Source organism: Erinaceus europaeus, chromosome 1 (genome assembly GCF_950295315.1).
Source record: "Erinaceus europaeus chromosome 1, mEriEur2.1, whole genome shotgun sequence".
NCBI classification, from domain to species: Eukaryota; Metazoa; Chordata; class Mammalia; order Eulipotyphla; family Erinaceidae; genus Erinaceus; species Erinaceus europaeus.
In genome coordinates, this window is record NC_080162.1 from 77,710,141 (window position 1) to 77,736,862 (window position 26,722).

Genomic DNA, 26,722 nt, shown 5'->3' on the forward strand with positions numbered 1-26,722 from the left:
CACACACTACCCAGTCCAAATCCAGTGAACTCTCTGGCCCTGGAATGCAATTTTAAGAAACTAGGGGTATAACTGATAGACTGGTGGTTATTACCTGACTGAGAAGCAGGACGAGGAGTCCTGGGCTGCAGCTCTGAATTGGGGCCTTGTGCCATGATGGAGGATGACATGTTTGCACCCTGGGATATCATAACAGTGGCAGGGTTGGTCATCCTTATTAATCCTAGAGAGGAAAAAAAAATCATAGAATACTTAAAATGATACAATGTTTTCAATGAAAAATTTCAAGACTATAAAAAGATATGGAAGAATTCTCTACCTGTCATCTACTTTGTTTAAATCTAAACATTTTGTCCTATGTCCTTCATATACATGTGTATAGTAGCATAAGTCTCCTACTCCTTTCCAAGCTTATTCCCTCTTATAGTGGGGGTTAAAAGTTCCCACAACGGGAACTTTTCACAATGGGCTAAGCACACATGGCACAAAGTGCAAGGACTGGCATAAGGATCCCAGTTCAAGCTCCCAGCTCCCCACCTGTAGGGGAAGCCACTTCACAAGCAGTGAAGCAGGTCTGCAGGTGTCTATCTTTCTCTCCCACTCTCTGTCTTCCTCTCCTCTCTCCATTTCTCTTTGTCCTATCTAACAATGACGACATCAATAACAACAATAAAAAAAAGTTCCCAATATATTTATCTTTTCTACATATGTGTGTATTTTTCTTAGGCATAGGTGGAAATATACTTTATGTATTCTTTTTCACTTAATGTTTTTTTGTGATTCATGCATTTGACTCCACAACCCCTAGAAAAAGTGAGAGTTGGAAAGTGATATTCTTCACAATACTACCAATGTACTAAGGGTAAAAAATGTTCAATTGGTGTGGTCTGGGAGGTGGTGCAGTGGCTAAGGCACTGGACTCTCAAACATGAGGTCCTGAGTTTGATCCCCGGCAGCACATGTACCAGAGTGATGGCTGGTTCTTTCTCTCTTCCTATCTTTCTCATGAATAAATAAATAAATTCTTTAAAAAAAAAGTTCTACTGGGAGTCAGGCTAGGTAGCGCAGCAGGTTAAGCAAACGTGGCGCAAAGCACAAGGACCAGCGTAAGGATCCCGGTTCAAGCCCCCAGCTCCCCACCTGCAGGGGAGTCACTTCACAGGCAGTGAAGCAGGTCTGCAGGTGTCTATCTTTCTCTCCCCCTCTGTCTTCCCCTCCTCTCTCCATTTCTCTCTGTCCTACCAATGACATCAATAACAATTAACTACAACAACAATACAAAAACAACAAAGGCAACAAAAGGGTAAATAAATATAAAAAAAATTTTTTTAAGTGCTTTACTCGGGGTAATGCGGTGCCAGACCTGGTTAAGAGCACACTGACCTGGGTTCAAGCTGCTGGTCCCACCTGCAAGGGGAAAATTTCACGAGTGGTGAAGCAGGGCTGCAGGTGTCTCTCTCCCTCTCTCTGTCTCTATTTCCCTTATCAACCTCTCTGTTTCTATCCATGATAAAAATAAATAATTTTTTTAAAAAAGAAAAGTGTTGGGAGTTGGGCGGTAGCGCAGCGGGCTAAGCGCAGGTGGCGCAAAGCACAAGGACCGGCATAAGGATCCCTGTTCGAACCCCGGCTCCCCACCTGCAGGGGAGTCGCTTCACAGGCGGTGAAGCAGGTCTGCAGGTGTCTGTCTTTCTCTCCTCCTCTCTGTCTTCCCCTCCCTCTCTCCATTTCTCACTGTCCTATCCAACAACGACAACAACAATAATAACTACAACAATAAAACAACAAGGGCAACAAAAGGGAATAAATAAATAAAATAAATATTTAAAAAAAATTAAAAAAAAAAGTTTTCTCTATTCAACAGTTATCAAAGGTCTTATCATACAATAAGACCATAGTGAATGTCTGCTGCATGACTCAGTGCTCATCTACCTTTTTTTTTTAAAATCTATTGGCTTGTTTTTTTTTTTTTTAAGATTTTATTTATTTATTAATGAGAAGATAGGTGAAGAGAGAAAGAACCAGACATCACTCTGGTATGTGTGCTGCTAGGGATTGAACTTGGGACCTCATGCTTGAGAACCCAGTGCTTTATCCACTGCGCTACTTCCCGGACCACAGTGCTCATCTACCTTTAACCCAAAAGACTGCAAAAGCAACATATATGCTTCATATTCTTTTTTTTTTTTTCCCTCCAGGGTTATTGCTGGGCTCCGTGCCTGCACCATGAATCCACCGCTCCTGGAGGCCATTTTTCCCCCTTTTTGTTGCCCTAGTTGTTGCAGCCTCGTTGCAGTTATTATTGCCATTGTTGACGTTGCTTTGTTGTTGGATAGGACAGAGAGAAATGGAGAGAGGAGGGGAAGACAGAGAGAGAGGGGAGAGAAAGATAGACACCTGCAGACCTGCTTCACCACCGGTGAAGCGACTCCCCTGCAGGTGGGGAGCCGGGGGCTCTATGCTTCATATTCTATGGCTCTAGTTTCCTAAGATGACTCATATCTTGCTTTCCTGAGCCAGACAACAGAAATATGGGTGCAGTAGGACCCCTTGTTTATTTTACAGAGTCAAATATAATTGAGTGAGAGAACTCACCTGGACCACCTGCCATTGGAAATCCTGTCTCCATTCTGACTGAATTTCCAGCTCCTACAGGCCCATTCATTCTTACATCTTGGCTTCGGTTCTGGGCCAAAGCCAAGTTGATAGCACCTTCCCCTAGAAATTATGGTCAAATTATAGGAAGGAAAGAATAAGAATTAGATGCAACTTTTGTGCAGACAGGTCTATAAAAGCTCTAGTATTCTGTGTTCTTTGAAAACCTAAGGTAAAATTACCACTATTAAAAGAGTAGGTCCAGTACTATATGGATCTTCCTTCAACACTATATTAACAGGTTTACTTATACAAAACCTAAGAAAAGAAGAACATAACCAATTCTCACAATATAGCAGATGGGCAATCACTAATGATGCACAGCACCAGTAGCAACCTAGGAACTCTGAATATTTACTCTCAATCATCTGTGTGTGTGTGTGTGTGTGTGCACACATATGTGTGTACCTTTAAAGAAATTTTCTCAGAAGCTTTCAGTAACCATGATTAGCTTTTGATAATAATACATAAACAGAAAGTGGGAATATCAGCAGGTTTAATGAATAAATAGAATATGATGACATTGGAATACTGTAATATCTGTGAGCAAAATACATAACTTTTCTTTTTTAATATTTATGTATTTACTTATTCCCTTTTGTTGCCCTTCTTGTTTTATTATTGTAGTTATTATTTTAAAAAAATTTAATATTTGTTTATTCCATTTTTGTTGCCCTTATTTTTACTGTTGTAGTTATTGTTGTTGTTGCTATTGATGCCGTCATTGTTGGATAGGACAGAGAGAAATGGAGAAAGAAGGGGAAGACAGAGAGGGGGAGAGAAAGACACCTGCAGACCTGCTTCATCGCTTGTGAAGTGACTCCCCTGCAGGTGGGGAGCTGGGGGCTGGAACTGGGATCCTTATGCCAGTCCTTGTGCTTTGCACCATGTGCACTTAACTGTATATAACTTTTCAACAGAGAAGTGCATAGAAATTCAACTGCTATTAATCTACTTCTGAAACACCTAATAGAGTTTTTTAATACTTATAAATTTATCTGACAATAGCCTGGTAAATAATGTCATTATGCAGGTGCCTTAAATTATATTTGGTAGAGGGTTGGGTGGTAGTGCAGCAGGTTAAGCATACATAGCACAAAGCGCAAGGACCCGTGTAAGGATCCCAGTTGGAATCCCCAGCTCCCCAATTGCAGGGGGGTTGCTTCACAGGCAGTGAAGTGGGTCTGCAGGTGTCTATCTTTCTCTCCCCCTCTGCCTCCCCTCCTCTCTTGATTTCTCTGTCCTATCCAACAACAACAGTAGCAATAACAACAATAATAATAACAAGGGTAACAACAAGGGCAACAAAATGAGGAAAATGGCCTCCAGAAGCAGTGGATTCGTAGTTCGGGCACCAAGCCTCAGCGATAACCCTGGAGGCAAAAAAAAAAAAAAAAAAAAAATTGGTGTACTGTTAAAAAGTTCTCCAAAGGGAGTTGGGCGGTAGCGCAGCGGGTTAAGCGCAGGTGGCGCAAAGCGCAAGGACCTGCGTAAGGATCCCAGTTCGAGCCCCCGGCTCCCCACCTGCAGGGGAGTCGCTTCACAGGTGGTGAAGCAGGTCTGCAGGTGTCTATCTTTCTATCCCCCTCTCTGTCTTCTCCTCCTCTCTCCATGTCTCTCTGTCCTATCCAACAACGACGACATCAAGAACAACAACTACAGCAACAATAAAAAGACAACAAGGGCAACAAAAGGGTAAATAAAAAAAAAAAAAGTTCTCCAAAATAAGTTCTGCTTCTGTACTTGATTCAAAAGTTTGACTACTGTTATACTGGAAGACAGCACCATCTTGTGGGCTGAAGGAAGTAGAGCTGCTCTGTAGCTGAGGAAGTTAACATATAAATAATATAAAATTAAGAGATTTTTCACTCTTTTGGGGGCACTAACTCTTCAAACTCTAGCATGTAGCTTATACTCACAGTGCATGTCAAGTTGGACTGGTCACATTTTCAGTGCTCAGTAGCCACATATGACTTGTGGCCACCTGAGCAGGCCATTCAGTCATGACCCTTACCTACTACCTCTCTTTTATCTGTTATACCCAGGGCTTTGTGCATATGTGAAACTACCAATGAGAAGCTTATTCAGGTCTTTTTGTTGTTGTTTTTTGTTTTTTTCATTCTTTATCTTAGAGGGAGAGCGTAAATAACACTACTCTACCATTTCCGGAGTTCTCATGGTGTTCCTATGTGGTACTGGGCCTTGAACCTATGGCCTTACATAAGCAAGGTATGTACTCTGGGGCCTGAGTGGTGCCACCTGGTGAAGAACATATGCTACCATACACAAGGACCAAAGTTCAAACCCATGGTCCCCAGTGCAGTGGGGAGACGGTGAGGGGAGGGTAGATTCAAGAGCTGTGAAGCAATGCTACACAACTACAGCTACAGCTGTCTCTCTTCTCTCTTCCCTTTTCTATTTCCCTATCTCTACTGGGGGGGGGGGCAAAAAGAGGAAAAAAAAGAAACAAAAAGAAGAAAAAGAAAAAGCTACCAGTAGCACTGGAGTTGCAGTGCAGACACCAAACTCCAGCAATGAAATGAAATGAGGGGCCGAGTGGTGGTGCACCTAGAAGAGTACATACATTACCATGTGCAAAGACCTGGGTTCAAGACCCTGGCCCCCACCTACGGGGGAAAGTTTCACAAGCAGTGAAGCAAGCTGCAGGTGTCTTTCTTTTCTCTCCCTCTTTTATCTTTCCCTCCCCTCTCAGTTTCTCTGTCTTTATCCAAAAATAAGTAAATAAAATATATTAAAAATTAAATTTTAAAAAGACATGTACTATATATGGTGAGCTAGCTTGCAGCCTGTTTACCTCCTAGTGTGAGCTCAACTCACACTAACTATTTTGCCTTTCAAAACAAAGAATCAGCCTCAGAAACATCTGTTTGTTTCTTAGGCACACAAAACGGCCCCCCTCCCCATTTTCTTCAATAGAACATAGAGAAATTGAGAGGGAAAGGAGAGATAAAGAAGTAAAGAGAAAGACACCTGCAAACCTGCTTTACTACTTGTGAAGAATCCCCTCTGCAGGTAGGGAGTGGGGCTCAAATCTGGGTCCTTGTGTGGATCTTTGTGCTTAGCACTATGTGCACTTAACTGGGTATGCTACCACCTGCCCCCAAAACTGCTTACTTCAAGGATTTTGCACATATTAGTCTCTTCCCATAATAGTCCTGTGTTCTGTACATAAGCCAACTTCTCAATTTTTATGTAATCTTAAATGTCACCTACCCAAATAGGTCTCCTTTGATCACTCTACCCAAGGTCAGATCACCCTTATCAGAACATCTTATTTTTTCAGTGTACATCTCATGTAATTAACTCATTCACTCTCTCATTGTCTTTTTGCCTCCCCAATCATTATGTCGAATAACCATAAGCCTGCTACAGCTTCTTTATATTTGCTGTCTAACAATTAATTAGTAATAGCACTTCCATTATACTAAAAATATCCTAATTGGTTTTTAAATTTTTAAAAAATTATATTTATTTATTGGATAGAGACAACCAGAAATTGAGAGGGTAGGGGGAGATAGAGCAAGAGACAAGAGAGACACCTGCAACACTGCTTTGCCACATGCAAAGCTTTCCCTTTGTAGGTGGGAACTAAGGGATTGAACCTGGGTCCTTGCACATTGTAACATGTGTGCTTAACCAGGCATGCCCCAATATGGCCCCAAAATACCCTAATTTATATGATAAATTATATGTTCGCTGTATACCTGGCATGATATATACTTATTAGTTATTAATTGAATACATGACAAATACTCATCATAAGCTTATAAAGAATTATAAACATTATAACAAATGCATTCTGGAAAATAAAAAACCTGTTTCATAAAATCTCATACTGAAGATAATGGGTTCTGTGAGGAAACAAAACAAAATTCAAAACCTATGTGGCTTCATTAACAAGGTATTCATAGAAATAATAATTAGAGAAACTTTCCCAAAAATACTAGAGTTGAAATAACCTGGTTAAAAGTGTTGAGATGGAAGTCGGGCAGTAGCACAGTGGGTTAAGCGCACGTGGCGCATAAGGATCCCGGTTCAAGCCCCCAGCTCCCCACCTGCAGAGGAGTCACTTCACAGGCGGTGAAGCAGGTCTGCAAGTGTCTATCTTTCTCTCCCCCTGTCTTCCCCTCCTTTCTCCATTTCTCTCTGTCCTATCCAACAACAACGTCATCAACAATAGTAACTACAACAACAATAAAAACAACAAGAGCAACAAAAAGGAAATAAATATTTTAAAAAGTGTTGAGATAACATTGTGGGAGGCAGTACATGGATAAGGTGCTGGACTCTCAGTATAAGGTCCTAAGTTTCATCCTTAGCATCACATATGCCGAAGTAATGCTCTGGTTGGTTCTCTCTCTCTCTCTCTCTCTCTCCTCCTTTCTCTCATAAATGAATAAGTAAAGCTACCCCCCCCCCCGCCAAGGGAAATGAGATAATGCAGATGCAGTAAAGCACTGAGCTAGTGGACCTACTATTAAGGCAGGTATAGGAGAAAATGTAACTTATCTTAGCAGAAAGCTATGCAAGGTTTGGGATGTACCTCTGGAGAATGTATCAGAGTGCAAGTTCGTATCCTTAATTTTCTTAAAATAGAACTAAAAGAACTCCCAGTTATGCACCAGCTAAGCTAAATTTTTTCATGTTTTGTAAATAATTTTCACTCTGTTCCCATTAGTCCTGCCCCTAGACTTAGAAAAATCATATATAGTAAAAATCATATATGAATAAATAAATCTACCACATCTACAGCGATTATTCCCCTATTTTCACACTGCACATAAGAGCATGTGGAGAACTTGCTGACTGTTAACCAATAAATTAAAACCCGTGGACCAAATTTAGTCTGCTGTCTTACTTGAAAGTGTTACTGGAAGACTGCCATGTTCATCTATATATTACCTATGGTCATATTACAAAAGAATTGAACTGTTAAATTTTTAGATGCAGATTGAAATAGCCATGAATTTACAGAGGAGTTGCAAGATGTCTTCAGAAAGATGTCTTACCAACACCCCGCCCAAACTGGGGGTATGAGGGGGTGGGGAGTATTCCTCAGAAGGGAATAAACTGTCAGGAATTATCTGTCCCTCCACCATAGCAGCAGATACCATGCCAGTGGCAACACCTCTTCATGCAGTTTACAAAGACATGAGCCCACCCTCAGTTTTTTCCCTCCCTTTTATTGCCCTTGTTGTTTAAGAGCCCACCCTCAGTTTTACAAATGCAACAGCTGCAGCGGCCACTTACACTCCTGCCTAAATTGCCAAGGGTATGGAGATCAGCTGGGGCACATTTGTGTCTCCAGAAGAGAGCCCTTTTTTTGTAATGTGATATTTACCTTATGTGAATTTCAAAATTTGAGATATACACTACATTTTCTTTAGTTTCTACTGTATTCTAACTATGGCTACAATAAGAAGAAAGGGGGATGGGAGGGGAGCTATCCAGTTTTTATATAATCGTTTACTGAAAAAAAAAATTAAATGATGAAGTCATCTGCTTTGCTTCATCTTGGATGGAACTTGAAGGAATCATGTTAAGTGAGAGAGGCCAAAAAGAGGACAAATACCAGATGACCTCAAGATAGGTGGAACTTTTAACAAGGGCAAAAAGGGGAAAAACGAAGTGAAATTTGGACTGGTTGTGGTGCACTGCGGGAAAGCAAAAGACTCAGTGTGAAGAGTGTTGGTATGCTTTTAAAAACCCCTCTGTTTCATTTGGTTTAATCCCCCTGCATTCTATTTACATAACACTGTATTCTATTTACATAACCTCTGTTAACAAGTACCACCCTCCCTCCAGGGCATTGGTGGTTCAGTGATAGAATTCTTGCCTGCTCTGCCCCCTCTCCTTGTCATACCCTGATTTTCACCAGTCACTTTTCTCTCCACCCTCTCTGCCTCGCATCCTGTTCCCACCCTACTGGGCTAGTATATTTATAAGGACAAGATTGTTTGTAGTAGAGAGTTTAGCTTAGCTTGGTATAGATTGCGCTGCGTCCTGCATGAATAAAGAGATACTGCGTACAACCCAGCCATGAGTCCCGGGTCGTCTGTTACCCGCCCGTGAAGCCAGCCCGGAGAAAACAACATAATGGCGCCCAACGTGGGGCCGGACCTGCGCAACTCCCAGATAAGTGAAGACTTTGCCTACCTATGCACTATGGTCTTCTCTTCTATTTATGAAGAGGTTTGCCAAAGCCTCTACTGTTTCATCAGGAGACAGTTACTCTGTCTCTGGAACATTTTGCTCTGGGCCACACTTTGTTTCCCTGACCAGGAACTTTGGTTTCTTGTGACCCTAATCATAGAGCTTGGGAGATGCACTGAGATTTCTCCTTGGACTTTCTGGATTTCCTCTCCCATGTTTCCTGAGGAAAAGGACTACATTTTGCTCCAGGCCACAATTTGGTTCTTTATGACCATGATCGTAGACCTTAGGATATGCATGGGGATTTCCACTGGGACTTTTTGGACTTCTTCTCGCATGTTTCCCATGAAGAAGGACTACTCTAATTTGAGGAGCATTCTCCAGTACCCTGGCAGTCCCCAAGAATGGAGACACATGGTTAGTTCTACTCTCCTGATTGGATTCTTTCTTCGATGGGAAGACACTTTTAAAAATGGGTGCCTGGGGAGTCGGGCGGTAGCGCAGCAGGTTAAGCGCAGGTGGCGCAAAGCACAAGGACTGGCATAAGGATCCCGGTTCAAACCCCAGCTCCCCACCTGCAGGGGAGTTGCTTCACAGGCGGTGAAGCAGGTCTGCAGGTGTCTATCTTTCTCTCCTCCTCTCTGTCTTCCCCTCCTCTCTCCATTTCTCTCTGTCCTATACAACAACGACAACAACAATAATAACTACAACAATAAAACAACAAGGGCAACAAAACGGAATAAATAAATAAAATAAATACTTTAAAAAAAAAAATGGGTGCCTGAAGCAATCCAGCAGGAACAGTCAGAAGCACCCTAAATGGAATTTCGAAGAGCTTTTTGGACTAGGACGCCCTCCGGGGACTCATGATACTACATGGTGAGATCTGTTTCATAAGAGAGTGATTTGAATGACTAAAATTTTGTTTGACATTGACTTAAAAAAAAAAATGCTGGATGCAGCCATGATTTCTAGAGACAACCAGAAACAATCCAAAAAATTGTTTTTTCCCTCCTTTGATTTCTTTTTTATGTCTTGGCATAAATCTGAAATGTTTAATCCTGAAATGGTATGAGTTATGGGTGGGGCAGATAGTGCAATGATTATGTTAATTATTCTCATGCCTGAGGCTTCTACCGTGGTTCTTCTGTTTGCCTTTCCACATCTTATTGAGTTTAAACTGTTTTAACAACCTTGAAATGATACTAGAAAGGACTTCCAATTATAATGGAGTTATCAATTATAGTAAACTTCTAATCTGCTACAAGTTTTGTTTGACAAGTAAGTGAATTTCAGCTGTCAAGCCTTCACATGAAAAAGCATCTACTCAAATGGAATTCCCAGAAATCCATTTGGAACCCTGTTCTCTGACATTGCCCACAAGATGGAATGACTACAACACACCCCCGGAAACCAATGATGTGACCTGGCACGACCTGAAGAAACAGATTCACAGACTCCAAAGATCACTCTCTATAGAAAAGCAGAATTCTGGTGGCCGACATTCCCCATCGAGACAGACGTGCAGCGTTTCATCCCCTGGCATTTTCTTCCGTGGTCATCTACTTTGGACTGACACTTCCATCGGACTTACTGGTATACGCTGCTGTGTTTCTCAAAGACTAACTTCAGCCAATTGCCTTGAGACTTTATAGACCATGTCCCCTTGCCTGCAGGCTCTGCTCCCAGAGACAGAAAACTCCCCCTCCTTATTAGGTTATGCCCACAGAGGCAGGGAACGCCCTTTGAGGCAAGAGATGCCCCCAGAGGCATGAAGCGCTCCCAGAGGCAAGAAATGCCCTTTCGCCTGGTAGGCCTTGCCCTTTGAGGCAAGAGACATTCCCCTTGGCATCACACTGGTTATTGCTGCTCGCCTATTTTGTTTTCCATGTCTTATGCGAGTTCTTTTGAAAACGCCTGTACATTATAGGTTTCTGTTCACCCCACAATCCTGATACTATGGCCATTAGTTAAAAAGAAAGGGGGAATTGTTGGTATGCTTTTAAAAACCCCTTCTGTTTCATTTGGTTTAATCCCCCCTGCATTCTATTTACGTAACACTGTATTCTATTTACATAACCTCTGTTAACAAGCACCACCCTCCCTCCAGGGCATTGGTGGTTCAGTGATAGAATTCTTGCCTGCTCCGCCCCCTCTCCTTGTCATACCCTGATTTTCACCAGTCACTTTTCTCTCCACCCTCTCTGCCTCGCATCCTGTTCCCACCCTACCAGGCTAGTATATTTATAAGGACAAGATTGTTTGTAGTAGAGAGTTTAGCTTAGCTTGGTATAGATTGCGCTGTGTCCTGCATGAATAAAGAGATACTGCGTACAACCCAGCCATGAGTCCCGGGTCGTCTGTTACCCGCCCGTGAAGCCAGCCCGGAGAAAACAACAGGAGAGGGCATGGCAGTCCTGGTACATGATGGTAGAAATGGACCTAAGTTGGGGGTGATGATATTTTGCAAGCACTTAATCCCTCAGAGATGAGATATATCCATATGTCAACAACTATACTGTAAACCATTAAACCCCCCCCCATAAAATGATACAAATGAAAAAAATCATCCTGGCAAAATATTTGGAAAAAAAATGAGTACTTCTAGAAAAGAACTGCTGATGGCCTCTGAATTTCTCCTAGATGAACTAAGGAAACAAAGCAACTAAAATTAGGTATTCTTTAACAGAGGAGTCAGCTCCTGGTCAGGGGAGTAAAATCAAAGTCATAGAGACCAATGGTTAAAGTCAGTCAATGAAACGGAGCCTTATGACTTCTGAAGCACCAGGACCCAGCTACATCTTTAATCTCTCTGTATCCTAAAGTGTTACAACATGAATCAAAGCTTACATGAGTTACTTGGCATACTGAAGCATAAGAGCAGAGGAACAGACAAAAATTATAGCACAGAAAATCATGTTATACTCTAGTGTTGCTATGATTGTGGTCCATATGGACATATGGCAAATTAAAGACCTTCAATCTGAACGGAGAGAATCCCCAAATCCCGAAGCTGCTGGTTGTTGCTCTGAGCCAGGATCCGTAGCCGCTCTGCTGCTTCCCTGGGGATGTTGAATGTCACACGCACGCTGTTCCAGGGCTCCACTTTCTGTACCTTTAGCTTGCTGGATTCTTGATTGTAAAAGAAAGAGAAGGATATCAACAATCTTTTAGTCACTTAGAGAAATGTAATGAATAACAGAAAAATAAGATAACAAGGCAGAGTACTAGTTTTTAGTAGCATAATTACAGAGTTCAGGCTTTGGTATTAAGATTGGAAATCTAACTCTAGCATTATTACTTAGGATCTGGGTCACCAAAAACAACTTACCTCATCTTTTTGAAACCAGCCTTTTTCTTTTCTAAAAAAAGCTAATTCATGAGACTGTGAATGCTAAATGAGATAATATAAGCAAGAAGAAAAAAACAACTTAGCACAAAATATGAATATATATGGGCTTTGGGTCATCGATGGAGTAAACAGTTAGTGGTATTTATATACTTTCTTCAAGTCTGGTAGCTACTTTCTACCCTAGTCCAGCTTTCTAGCTCTATTCTCAACTCTAACACTAAATTCCCAGATAATATATATATATATATATATATTTTTTTTTAAAATAAAGTTTGAATATATTCTTTAATGATTTTATTTATTTATTTCTGAGAAAGATAGGAGAAGAGAGAAAGAACCAGACATCACTCTGGTACATGTGCTGCTGGGGATCGAACTCAGGACCTCATGCTTGAGAGTCCAAAGCTTTATCACTGTGCCACCTCCCGGACCACAATATATATATTTTTATATTTATTTATTTTCCCTTTGTTGCCCTTATTGTTTTTCATTGTTTTTGTAGTTATTATTGTTGCTGATGTTGTCATTGTTGGATAGGACAGAGAGAAATGGAGAGGAGGGGAAGACAGGAGAGAAAGATAAGACAGCTGTAGACCTGTTTCACTGCCTATGAAGTGACTCCCCTGCAGGTGGGGAGCTGGGGCTCCAACCGGGATCCTTACGCTGGTCCTTGTGCTTTGTGCCATGTGTGCTTAACCTGCTGCACTACCGCCCGACTCCCTCAAGACAATATTTTTAAGTCCACCTGCATGTTAGCTATTAAGTTCAAGTAAAAATACTAAAGTCATGGGCCCCTAGAAACATACCTAAAATAGACTTCTTAGCTTCTATCTACCCTAAGACCCCTATTCTTATCTGCTCCGTTCCTACTTTATTGTTCCTGTTTATTAAACATTTTTTTAAACTTTTTTTCCTTTTTTTAAACTTTTTCTTACCACCTTTCAACCACCAAGTTGCAGGTGCTACTATGATTCCATCCTGACCTCCCTGGGCAGAAAACCTCACCAATGTACCCTGGGATGTCACCTCTCTATAGCCCTACCTCAATAGGGAAAGATGAAACAGGCTGAGGGTATGGACTGACCGTGAAGAAGCAATTACTCCTACCTTCTGCACCTCAATGTGTTCTGGAGCTCCGCTTTCCCAGAGTCCTTCCCCACTAGGGAAAGAGAAAGACAGGCTGGGAGTATGGATTGACCTGTTAATGCCCACGTTAAGCAGGGAAGCAATTACAGAAGCCAGACCTTCCACCTTCTGCATCCCACAATGACTTTGGGTTCATATTCCCAGAGGGTTAAAGAATAGGAAGGCTATGGGGGTGGGGAATGGGATACGGAATTCTGGTGGTGGGAATTGTGTGGAGTTGTACCCCTCTTATCCTATGGTTTAGTCAATGTTTCCCTTTTATAAATAAAAAAATAAATAAAGAATTTTTGTCCAGGGAGATGGGTGGTGGTACACCCAGTTAAGCACACAAAGTCAACCCAGGTTTGAGCCCCTTCTCCTCACCTGCAGTGGGGATACTTCATGAGTAGTGTGAAAAAGGTTTGCAGGTATCTTTCTCTTCCTATCACCCCCCTCCTTAATTCTCTCTGTACTATTGAATAAAATACAAAGAAAAAAAATGGAATAAATGGCCACCAGGAGCAGTGGATTTGTAGTGCTGGCACTGATACTCAGTGATAACCCTGCAGGAAAAAAAATTAAAGAAAGAATTTTGGTCCATATTCCTATAGGGGAAGAAATGTTAGAAGATGACCAATGGACTCTAAACTCCAATTCTACCAGGATGCAGAGAAGAGAAGACAGGGCTAAAAGAACAAAAATGTTTATATATATGTATATATATATGGAGAGAGAGAGGGAGAGAGAGAGAGAGAGGGAAAGAGGGAGAGAGGGAGAGAGGGAGAGAGGGAGAGAGAGAGAATAGAAATAATTGTTAGCCCATGTCTGTGACCTTGGGAGAACTATTGCAGTTTCCAATGGAGGGAGTAGGGACACAGAACTCTGGTAGTGGGAACAGTGTGGAACTATACCTATTATCTCATAATTTTGTAAATGAATATTAAATCACTAATACAAATGATAATAATCACTTATTATTAGAAAAATGAAAATTAAAATCACAAAGAGATAGTACCTCACACCTATAAAAAAAAAATGGCTTAAATCAAAAAGACCAGCAGATAGCCCAGGAAATGGTGCAAAGGCAAGAGTGCTGAACTTGTAAGCATGAGGTTCTGAGTTTGATTCCCAGCATTGGATGTGCCAGAGTAGTACTCTGGTTCTCTCTCCTATCATTAAAAAAAAAAAAAAAAGTGGCACACCTAGTTGAGCACATTTTGCTATGTACAAGGGCCCAGGTTCAAGCTCTCAGTTCTTACCTGGGGTGGGGTGGGTCACAAATGGTGAAACAATGTTGTGGGTGCCTTCCTCGCTCCCTCTCTATTTCCACCTCCTCTGTCAATTTCTGGGGTTTTTTTTTTTTATCAAATAAAATAAATAAATAGTGGGTTGAGAGGACCTTATTATTTATAGGACTCTGGGTTTGAGCCCCAACACCACAGAGGAGCACCATACCACCAGGGGGAGTTCCATCGTCATGGATCTGTGATGTGGTGTTTCTTCCTCTGTCACTTTCTCAAATAAAAGATGAAATCAAATCGATGGGGTTTACAGTCAACATTTATACACCTTTCCCATATTTGGGAGCTACTCTCTTCCCTGATCCAGCTTTCTGCCCTTTTTCCAGCCATGACATCATCTCCCCAGACAATAATTTGGGTCCACCGGCATATCAGATGTCAGGCTCAGAAACAACAACAAAAAAACCCACTAATATAGTCATAGGCCCTTTGGAATATAACTAAAACAGGCCTGTTAACTATCTACAAAACAGAGACCCCCAACTCTTCATCTGCACTATTCCAGCCTTTAGGTTCATGATTAGTCAACAATTTGTTTGGCTTTATATGTTAACTCCTCTCAACCACCAGGTTCCAGATGCTACCATCACGACATCATGATGCCAACCAGACTTCCCTGAGCAGACAACCCCACCAATGTGTCCTGAAGCCCCACTTTTCCAGAGCCCCACCCCACCAGGGAAAGAGAGAGACAGGCTGGGAGTATGGATCAACCTGCCAACGCCCATCTTCAGCAGGGAAGCAATTACAGAAGCCAGACCTTCCACCTTCTGCACCCCATAATGATCCTGGGTCCATACTCCTAGAGGGTTAAAGAATAGTAAAGCTATGAGAGGAGGGGATGGGATACAGAGTTCTGATGGTCAGAATTGTGTGGAGTTGTATGCCTCTTATCCTATGGCTTTTGTCAGTGTTTCCTTTTTTAAAAAAAAAAAAATTATTTATTTATTTATTTCCTTTTGTTGCCCTTGTTTTATTGTTGTAGCTATTATTGATGTCATCGTTGCTGGATAGGACAGAGAGAAATGGGGGGAGACAGAGAGAGAAAGAGAAAGATAGACACCTGCAGACCTGCTTCACCACCTGTGAAGCGACGCCCCTGCAAGTGGAGAGCCGAGGGCTTGAACCAGGATCCTTGCACCAGTCCTTGCGCTTTGCGCCACCTGCGCTTAACCCACTGTGCTACCGCCTGACTCCCGTCAGTGTTTCCTTTTTATAAATAAAAATTATAAAGAAAAAGAAATGAAAAAGTTGGCCAGGAAACAGTAGCAACACCTGCACCATATTAAAAACAAACAACACACACACACACTAGCAACAGTGTTGGTGATGGTGTAAGCAAAAGGAACCCTTACAAATTGTTGGTGAGAATATAAATTAATGCAGCAATTTTAGAAAACAGTATGGAGCCTCTGCAAAGAAAAAAAATAAAATAGAACTAACTATGAATTTAATATTTTATATTGAAGTTTTACATAAACCTTAATGATAGCTGCAACACTATTTATAATAGAATAACCTAGATGCCCGCTGACAAATTACAGGATAAAGATGTGGTATATACATATATACACACACACACAATAGAATGATATTCAGCTAAAAAAAGCAAATGAAATTGTGCCATTTACAGTGACATGACACAAACTCAATAAGGATGTATGCTAAGTGACATAAGTCAGAGAAGATACTGAATGATTTCACTCTGTGTGCAATATAAGGATAAAAGCAGATGAATAGAATAAACTAACAAAAAAACTAGTGAGCATAGGCAACAAAAACCGAAGCTGTCAGAGGAGAAAAGGATGGATGTAAGGATGAAATCTAACAAATACTGACAAGCTGTTTAAAAATAAAAATAAAAAAGTAGAAACATTCCAAAAAGAAACTTTTACAATATAATTGGATAATGCCAAAATCAGGGCTTTATTATTTACTTAAAAGCCATAAATAAACTGATTCGGCAGTTTAAAAACAAGGGGAAAGGTTGGAGGAATAGCTCTTGGGGAAGTGTGCCTGCCTTGCCATGCATGTGGTTCAGGTTTGAGTCATGGCACAACATGTGAGTGCCAAGGCACTGGGACAGCTATGGTGTCTTGCCCTTTTTGGGTGTTTCTATCTGAATGAAGAAGCAGACTAAAAGTAATGAAATCTCACATGTACAAGAGAGGCCCCAGCTCATCCAAAATAAACAAGGGGGAGATATGTGGATAATTAAGAGCAATGAGTAGTTTCAGGTCCTGTGAGGCCCTTTGCATATAACATAATATGATTATGATAACAAACATGGTGATTTGTGCTACATAACCCATCAGCTATAAAATAACACAACACAATAATCAGTCTGTGAAAAAATGAAACCTCCCTCCTAAAACCAAACTCCCAAAATAAATCTCAAGACTAGCTAATTAGCACTTGAGCAAATGAAGATAATAAAAAGGATAAAATTTAGTCTTTAAACTATGTCTGAAGAAATTAGGTATCTATACTAACCAGAAAAGATGAAGATCTTCTAAAGTAGGGGTGGGTCATTTGGTCATTTTAATTAAGGGTCATTTGGATACTTATAATAATTTGTGGGCCATACAAAATTATCAACTTTATTTATTTTTTTTAAAAAATATTTTATTATTTATTTATTTATTCCCTTTTGTTGCCCTTGTTTTATTGTTGTAGTTATTATTGTTGTTGTCGTCATTGTTGGATAGGACAGAGAGAAATGTAGAGAGGAGGGGAAGACAGAGAGGAGGAGAGAAAGATAGACACCTACAGACCTGCTTCACCGCCTGTGAAACGACTCCCCTGCAGGTGGAGAGCCGGGGTTCGAACCGGGATCCTTATGCCGGTCCTTGTGCTTTGTGCCACCTGCGCTTAACCCGCTGCGCTACAGCCCGACTCCCAAAATTATCAACTTTAAACACTTAACTGGGTTTGAGCCCCTGCTCCCCACTGTAGGGATGCTTCATGAGCATTGAATCAGGTCTGCAGGTGTTTATCTTTCTCTCTATCTCCTCTCTCCTCTCCCCTCTCAATTTCTCTCTGTCCTATGAAATAAAATAGGGGGAAAACAAATAAATAAGTAAAAAAAGAGAGAAATAAAGAAAGGAAGTAAGGAAGAAAGGAAGAAAAGAAAAAACAGAAGTGACACTGAGCCCCAGGAAGAACCCCATTGGCAATTCAAAAAATAATAAAATAAAAATAAATAAATATTGGTGTATTATACCAAAGTAAAAGACTCTGATATGGGGGGAAGGGTTTAGGTCTTGGAACATCATGGCAGAAGAGCACCTAGTGGGGAGTGTATTGTTATGTGGAAAACTGGGAAATGTCATGCATGTACAAAGTATTGTATTTTACTGATGAATGCAAACCATTAATCCCTCAATAAAGTAATTTTAAATAAATAAATAAATAAGCCAGGTGGTGGTACACTGAGTTAAGCGCACACAGTACGAAATGCAAGGACCCGAGCAAAGATCCCAGTTCGAGCCCACTGCTCCTCACCTGCAGGGGGGTTGCTTCACAAGCGGTCAGCAAGTGTCTTTCTCTCTCCCTCTCTGTCTTCCCCTCTCCTCTCAATTTCTCTTTCCTATCCAAAAAATTGAAGAAAAAAAAAATGGCCACAGGAGCAGTGGATTCGTAGTGCAGGCACCAAGCCCCAGTGATAAGCCTGGGGGCCAAATTAATTAACTAATCAATCAACACTTAATGTTGCTATGAAAAAGTTCCTAGATTTACTGAATTTCAAGTTCCACCTGCATTTGCCTTGGCAGGGCCAGAAGAAATGTGTATGGCCCTAAGGCTGGACATTTACTATCCCTGATCTAAACCAATGTTCAAAAGCACAAATGCCCTGAAGATCCCTACATGTGACTTAAATCCAGATGAGAGCTGTGGTGAGCTACTTACTCAGCACCACTTGAGACTACAGGTGCACTGAATGTTATCAGATCTCTACATTTTTAAAGATAAACCCGAAATTTGGATCTATAAGTAAAAAAAATACAATTTTTTTAAAGCACTGGCTAATATTCAAACATTTAAAAAAAAGAAAGGAGGGGCCAGGGAGATTGCATAATGGTTTTGCGAAAGACTTATGTCTGAGGCTACAGGCCCCAGGTTCAATCTCTAGCACCACCATCAACCACAAATAAAATAAATACAGTATTTTTTAAAATAATTAAGAAAGGGGTAGCTGGGGCCAGGTGGTGACACACCTGGTTAAGCACACACATTATAGTGTGCAAGGACCTGGGTTCAAGCCCCTGGTCCCCACCTGCTGGGGGAAAGCTTCATGAGAGGTAAAGCAGTGCTGCAGGTGTCTCTCTGTCTCTCTCCCTTTCTATCACCCCCTTCCCTCTCGATTTCTGGCTGTCTCTATCAAATAAATAAAGATAATTTTAAAAAAATTTAAAAAAAGAAAGGGGTATTTAATGTAGGTCATTATACATCCAGCCACTTGGTAACGTATGATCTAAAATTCAAGAGAACACGTGTATATAAGTAGAACCATAAAGTTAAAGATTTTTCTAAGTTTTATGAGGCCAAATTGAGGAGAGGAAAGGCATCTGATAGCGTAGAAGGGGCTCAGTGGACTTTGGTAGAGGGATATTAGTTCTTGATGGTGGGTATCTTGTAGTCAGACATATCAGGAACAGGTTTACCCCTATTGCTGTAGGTACCCCTACAACATACAGTCCTGTAAACATTACTTTAATAAAATTCTTTTTTCCTAAACTTTAAGGGGTCTTTAAAGGGCCAATCTGATTTCTTTGTTTCATAGTAATGAAAATGAAGACCAGAGAGTTAAATCAGCAGTAAATTTGGGTCTGAGAACTATGTACTAGCATAGATTATTTATACATCACTATGTTATGTAACTCTATATTATGCTAATTTCCTCCAGGTATTTAATAGCCAGACACACACCATTTCTATTTATAAAAAGCAAATTCCCGTATCTTCAACTTTGCTACTTCAGAGCAGTCTCTTAACCTAACATAGCAAAGATTTACTCTGTAAAACTCTAGATAACTACGAATGGGCAAATGTATTAAAAAGATTAACAGGTGTGGTCCGGGAGGTGGCGCAGTGGATAAAGCATTAGACTCTCAAGCATGAGGTCCTGAGTTCAATCCCCGGCAGCACATGTGTGAAAGTGGTGTCAGGTTCTTCCTCTCTCTCTCCTCCTATCTTTCTCATTAATAAATAAATAAATAAAATCTTTAAAAAAAAAAAAAGATTAACAGGAAAGAAAATACAAATTAAGCAAATTACCCATGTGTAACAAACTGGGTACATTCTCCAATATTGTGTCCAATTTCCATTTGAAGTCTTTATCATCTATATTTCCTTTGAAGGCCACAAAAATTGTGGAATCCTCCAAAATACTATCATTTTTGGAGTCATCATCTTCTAGTCCAGAGTCAAAATCCATCTCTGAGTCTTCCATTGCTGATGAACACAATGAAGTATAGATGTCTTCTAAGTTTGGAAGGTCATCCAAAACCATGATGAATATTATTGTGGAAGCATATGGCAAGTGGATAGCAAGAAAACCTTTGGAAAGAGAACAAATAAGATTATGATAATATCTAATTCCATAAACAATAATGTATATAACCACAGTTCTATGGAAACATAACTTATTTGTCAAGTAGTAAGAAAGACCTATAAAAATTAAGAAATCACGAAAAGAATAAATTCTTCTAAGTAAGATTTCTGTCATAATTAGTTCATAGAGGGCTAGGGGAATAGTATAATGGTTATGCAAAAGACTTTGTTTGTGGTCTCAGGTTCAACTCCTGGCACCACCATAATATCAATATGAGCAGTGCTCTGGTTAAGAAATAATACAATTATTTTTTTTTAAATAGATAGTTATTGGAGTTGCTGGAAATAAAATTAAACATTTTTTAAGTTTATTTAATATATTATGTTTATTTCTAACATGAGACTATTTTTGTAAGCCTAGCCTATGAGATAGACATGAAAGATTATGAAGAAAAGAGTTTTTTTCTTTTTTTAAAATTTTTTAAATTTATAAAATGGAAATATTGGTAAGACTACAGAATAAGAGGGGTACATTTCCACACAGTGCCTACCCCCAGAGCTCCATATCCAATCCCCTCCCTTGATAGCTTTCCTATTCTTTATCCCTCTGGGAACATGGATGCAGGTCACTATGGGGTGCAGAAGGTGGATGGTCTGGCTTCTGTAATTGCTTCTCCAATGAACATGGGCATTGACAGGTACTCCCATACTCCCAGCCTGTCCCTATCTTTCCCAACTGGGGCAAGGATCTGGAGAGGTGGAGGTCCAGGACACATTGGTGAAGTCTTCTGTCTGGGGAAGTCAAGTTGGCATCATAGTATCATCTTGAACCTGGTACCAGAGCAATGAAGATGAAGATTTGATATTCCATGCCTTATGTCTCTGGAAACTGTCCAAAGTGAAGCATGCTGAGGTGGTACTGGCTGCACTGATTAGGCTGGGATCAGCAGATGCAGTATCAGTTGATATGAATTGAGAGAAGCATGCAGGAAAGTGAGCCCCACCCTAGAACTTCCAGGACTGGGAGATATATGGACTTTATAGAGAAAGGGGGAGTTTCCTGCTATCTAAGGGTTTAAGAAGGCAATAGATAGTTATTGCTATAACCAAATATTTTGGCAATTGGATTAACTTTGAAAATCCACTGTTAGGATTTGTTGTATCATACAAGACCTCACCATAATTTATGTCCTTTTATGCTATTTACATATAGCTATGTCTTATAAAGTAACACCACCAGTTGCTTCTGTTCTCCCTGGTCTAAGCTTTTTGGAGATAATATTTCAAAGAAAAAGTCATTATTAGAAATGTATTAACAATTGAGCCCACTGTTGAAATTCAATCTGATTACCAATTTGAAGTCTTAAGTGCTTAAATTAAAGTAACATATATTCAGCCTATGGTCTACGCATCAAAAAAATTTTTAAGTATTAATTCATATAACCTTTTGGATGAGCCCACAAAGCAAGAAATTCCTCCAAGACTCTCCTTACTTTTAACCTGGAAAAGCTTCAATCGGGTCAAGGATTTTTAAAAGCCATTCTCTTTTTCTAAGCTGCAAGGTAAAACTTAACCTTGAATTAAAAATCATCTGTAAGACTATCTGAAATCCTGAAGTCTTTCATGAAAACCATTAACAAATTTTTTCTTATATTTATTTATTTTCCCTTTTGTTGCCCTTGTTGTTTTTTATTATTGTTGTAGTTATTGATGTCGTTGTTGCTAGATAGGACACAACACCTGCAGACCTGCTTCACCACCTGTGAAGCGACTGCCTGGCAGGTGGGGAGCCAGGGGTTCGAACCAGGATCTTTAGTCGGTCCTTGCGCTTTGCGCCACCTGTGCTTAACCCTCTGTGCTACTGCCTGACTCCACTTGTTTGTTTGTTTTTATTGTTGTTGTAGTTACTATTGTTGTTGTTGATGATGTTACTGTTGTTAGATAGGACAGAGAGAAATTGAGAGAGGAGGGGAAGACAGACGGGGGAGAGAAAGACACCTGCAGACCTGCTTCACCACCTGTGAAGCAACGTCCCTACAGGTGGGGAGCCGGGGGCTCAAACCGGGATCCTTATTCTGGTTCTTGTGCTTTGTGCTTTGCACATGAAAACTGTTTTAATTAAGACAATAATGAGATACCACTCATTGGTTAGTAACAACAAATGCTGGAGAGACTGTGGGGGTAAGGGACCCCTCGCACTGCTGGTGGGAATGTATATTATTCCAATTCCTGTGGAGAGTAATCTGGAGAATTCTCAGAAGGCTACAATTGGACCTATCCTATGACCTGACTATTCTTCTCCTGGAGATATATTCTATGGAATCAAACACACCCATCCAAAAATATCTGTATATACCTATGTTCATAGCAACATAAACTTTAATAGCCAAAACCTGGAAGCAGCCTAGATGGCCAACAGGTGAGTGGCTAAGAGAGTTGTGGTATGTATATATACAATATAATACCACTCAGTTATTAAGAATGATGAAGTCATCTTCTCCACCTGATCTTGGATAGAGCTTGAAGGAATTATGTTATGTGATATAAGCCAGAAAGGATGAATATGAGATGATCTCACTCATGGACAGAACTTGAGAAATAAGAACAGAAAGGAGAAACACAAAGTAGAAGTTGACTGGGCTTGGTGTATTGCCCCAAAGTAAAGGACTCTTGAGGGGGAAGGGGACTTTCAGATCCTGGCACATAATAGAGGAAGACCTAGGCTAGGGGTGAGAAAACTGAGAAGTTGTATACATGTATCAACAAGTATATTTACTGTAAATCATTGATTCCCCTAATAAAAATATTTTTAAAAGAAAAAAACATTTTAAACATCTATTTATTTATTAACTCCAGGGTTAATGCTGGGGCTCGGTGCCTGCACTATGAATCCATTGCTCCTGGAGGCTATTTTTTTTCCTTTTTGTTGCCCTTTGTTGTTTATTGTTGTTATTATTATTGTTATTGATGACATTGTTGTTGGATAGGACAGAAAGAAATGGAGAGAGAAGGGGGAGATAGAGAGGGGGAGAGAAAGACACCTGCAGACCTGCTTCACCTTTTGTGAAGTGATGCCCCTGCAGGTGGGGAGCCGGGGCTTGAACAGAGATCCTTATACAGGTACTTGCACTTTGTGCCATATGCGCTTAACCTGCTGCACTACCACCTAGCCCCCATTTTAAACATTTAAAGGGTTACTAATAGGGGCAAGGAGACAGCATAATGGTTATACAAAGAGACTGTCATGCCTGAGACCAAAGTCCCAGGTTTAATGTCCTATACCACCATAAATCAAAGCTGAGTGTTCTGTTCAAAAAAAAAGAAAGGAAAGAGATAGCTCACCCAACGGGTTTCTAATAGTAGTATGGCTGAACTTAATTCGAATAAAACACAAAACAGGAAGTTAAAAAAAAAACTTTAATGAAAAGGAAAAAAAAAGTATATGCTTATGGAGGTAAAAACAAACTTGTAGTATGGAAGGTAGTGAAGTGGCTATAGCACTGGTCTCATCCTCAATGAGGTTTGGAGGTTAGAGTTTGATCCCCAGCATTTCATGTGTCAGAATGATGCCTTAGTTCCTAAATAAATAAATCTTTAAGGGGCTTGGCAATGGCATACCTGTTTGAGTGCACACTACCATGCACAAGGACTAAGGTTCAAGCCTTCAGTTCTCACCTGTATGGGAGAAACTTCACTACTGGTGGAGCAGTGCTGCAGGCGTTTCTCTCTCTCTTCTATCAATTTCTCTATGTCCTATCAAATAAATAAATTAAATTAAATCTTCCATCCCAAGAGTTAGCATAGTGAGTAAAGTATTAAACTTTTAATCATGAAGTCCTGAGTTAAATCCCCAGCACTGCATGTGCCAGGGTGACACTGTACTTCTCATTCTCTCATAAATAAAGAAATCCTTATTTTATTTATTTATTTGGCCTCCAGGGTTATTGCTGGGGCTCAGTGCCAGCACTATGAATCTACTGCTCCTGGCAGCCATTTTATTGGGTAGGGCAGATAGAAATTGAGAGAGAAAGAAAGGTAAGAATGAAAGATAGACACTTGCAGATGTGCTTCACCGCTTGTGAAGTGGCCTCCTGCAGGTGAGGAGCCAGGGGCTGGAACTGGGATCCTTGCTTGAGCCTTTGTACCTTGTACTATGTGCACTTAACCGGGTGCACTACTTCCTGACCCCCCGTGAAATCTTTAAGACAACAACAAATTTATCATTGTTGACTTTAAGTATTTGTGTATGAAGTGTAAGGTCCCTCTCAAAGGCAGCTTAGCTTTTAGCCCCTGCTTTTAAATTTTCCTCTATATTGAATTTCCCTCCACATACAATTTTTTTGAATGATTTATTTTTTGATTCCCTAGAGTGATATTATTGTTCTATGTGATGATTTGGGATAAAAGTGGAATTGATAATTCTTGATATTTTCTTATTTTTTCTCCCATTGTAGAATCTCTGCCATGTCAGTGAGCTATAACAAGAGTGATCAAGGCATAGATGGCCTTACATGTTTGGGACAGAGTGTCAACTGGGTGAGAAAAGGGAGCCACAATGTTCATGGCCACTCCAGAATAAAACTTTTACAACAGGGAGCTGGGAGAGGGAGAGGTAATAGTTATGAGTTTCACACTCTTATTGAAACCAGAGCATCAGGTGGATTACTGATTTCTTGGGGATATTTTGTTCTTTCATAAAGAATCTGTGAGTAAATTTCATGTTCAGGACATCTTTTTACCTGATTTTTTAAAAAATATTTTACTTATTTATTAATGAGAAAGGAGGAGAAAAAGAAAGAACCAGACACCCCCCTGGTACATGTGCTGCCAGGAAATGAACTAGGGACCTCATGCTTGAGAGTCCAATGCTTTATTCACTGCAGCACCTCCCGGACCACATCAGGACATTTTTTTTTAAAGAAATTATTACTTATTTTAACTTCCAGTATAGAATGAAACAGATTACCAAATGAAATCATTCCAAGGTAATGACCTGTTTGGTGACCAAACAGCTCTAGCGAAGAATGACAACTTAAATGCAAAAAGAATGATACCATTAGAAATATTATAATTTTTCAATACCTAATAAAATAATTCAGGCAAGAATCATTAGGAATAATAAAACATTGTGAAAATTTGACAACTGATATTTATATAACATCAAAATATTATTCCAGAGATTTGTTGCTTGACAAACAGAAACTGTAACTTCACAAAGGACTTATCTGTCATCACGTGAACACTATAATCAACTTTAGTACTGACAGCAGAAAAGCAGTCAATGTACAACGCTAAGTACAAAAATTGCATGTAATTTTTGGAGGTCCTCAAGCATGCAAATTTAACTTTCCCCAAGCCTATTTTTTCTTTCAGAGAGAGGGACAGAGACATGACTGCATTGAAACCCCCTACTCCCCCCCCACCCCTTGGCTCCTCAATACCTTGTCCAGCAATATGTGCCCCCCCCATACCCACTGCCTGTCCCTTCCTGGTTCTGTGACACACCATCCCAATCCTTTCACAACTTTGTGCCTACAACTTTACGACAGTAAAGGTAAAGTGAAAGCTATAAACTGCTTGGGGATAGCAGCAGCAATCTTTCAGAGAATTGGGGCAGCTTGAAAGCAGTCATATTAGAAACTATTATAGTCGGAGTTAGATGGTAGCACAGCGGGTTAAGTGCATGTGGCACTTTGCAAGGACTGTCATAAGGATCCAGGTTCGAGCCCCGGCTCCCCACATGTAGGGGAGTCATTTCACAAGCGGTGAAGCAGGTCTGCAGGTGTCTTTCTCTTTCCCTCCTCTCTCCATTTCTCTCTGTTCTATCCAACAACAACGACATCAATAACCACAACAATGTTAAAACAACAAAGGCAACAAAAAGGAAAAATAAATAAATTTAAAAGAAACTAAAAAAATAAAAAAAGAAACTATAATAGCTTCCATAATAATAGACTCTATGGATAGAGTCACAGAGACTCAGCACAGCCTGTCAGTCTGCAATACAGTAGTAATGTCAAAACTTCTAGTTTGACAGATCAACACAGACCACTTAGCACTGGACCTCACAGAAGATCAAGCTGTGAGGACACAGAGGAAATTACTCACAATGATAAACCAAGATAGCAATTTGGGGAAAAAAAAAAAAACATAGCTATATAAACTTTCTAAAGACTTTAAAGCTATGGATTGTCTTACTATTTTTATTAGTGATTAACAAGAATGTAAGATAAGAGGGGTACAATTCCATACACTTCCCATCACCAGAGTTCCGTGTCCCAACCTCAACTGGAAGCTTACCTACTCTTTTTTTAAAACTTTTTTAAAAATTTATTTTCTCTTTTGTTGTTTTTTTATTGTTGTTGTAGTTATTGTTGTTATTGATTCTGTCGTTGTTAGGACAGAAGGAAATGGAAAGAGGAGGGGAAGACAAAGAGGGGGAGAGAAAGACACCTGCAGACCTGCTTCACCACCTGTGAAGCAACTCCCCTGAAGGCGGAGAGCTGGGGGCTTGAACGGGGATTCTTATGCCGGTCCCTGCACTTTGTGCTATGTGCACTTA

The 26,722-nt window shown here is 40.3% G+C and overlaps 1 protein-coding gene across 9 annotated transcripts in view; it reads right to left on the minus strand.

Moving 5' to 3' along the window:
• Positions 1–26,722, minus strand: part of NCOA6 (nuclear receptor coactivator 6) — a 137,510-nt gene that overhangs the window by 49,960 nt on the left and 60,828 nt on the right. For all 9 annotated transcript variants that reach the window (XM_060188646.1, XM_060188648.1, XM_060188645.1 and 6 more), the window contains 4 exons: positions 19,885–20,166; positions 11,806–11,961; positions 2,596–2,718; positions 95–223 (listed from right to left, as the gene is read on the minus strand). In XM_060188646.1, the coding sequence (XP_060044629.1) occupies positions 95–223; positions 2,596–2,718; positions 11,806–11,961; positions 19,885–20,119 (643 nt within the window). In that variant the 5' untranslated portion in view covers positions 20,120–20,166. The remainder of the gene's footprint in view (positions 1–94; positions 224–2,595; positions 2,719–11,805; positions 11,962–19,884; positions 20,167–26,722) is intronic.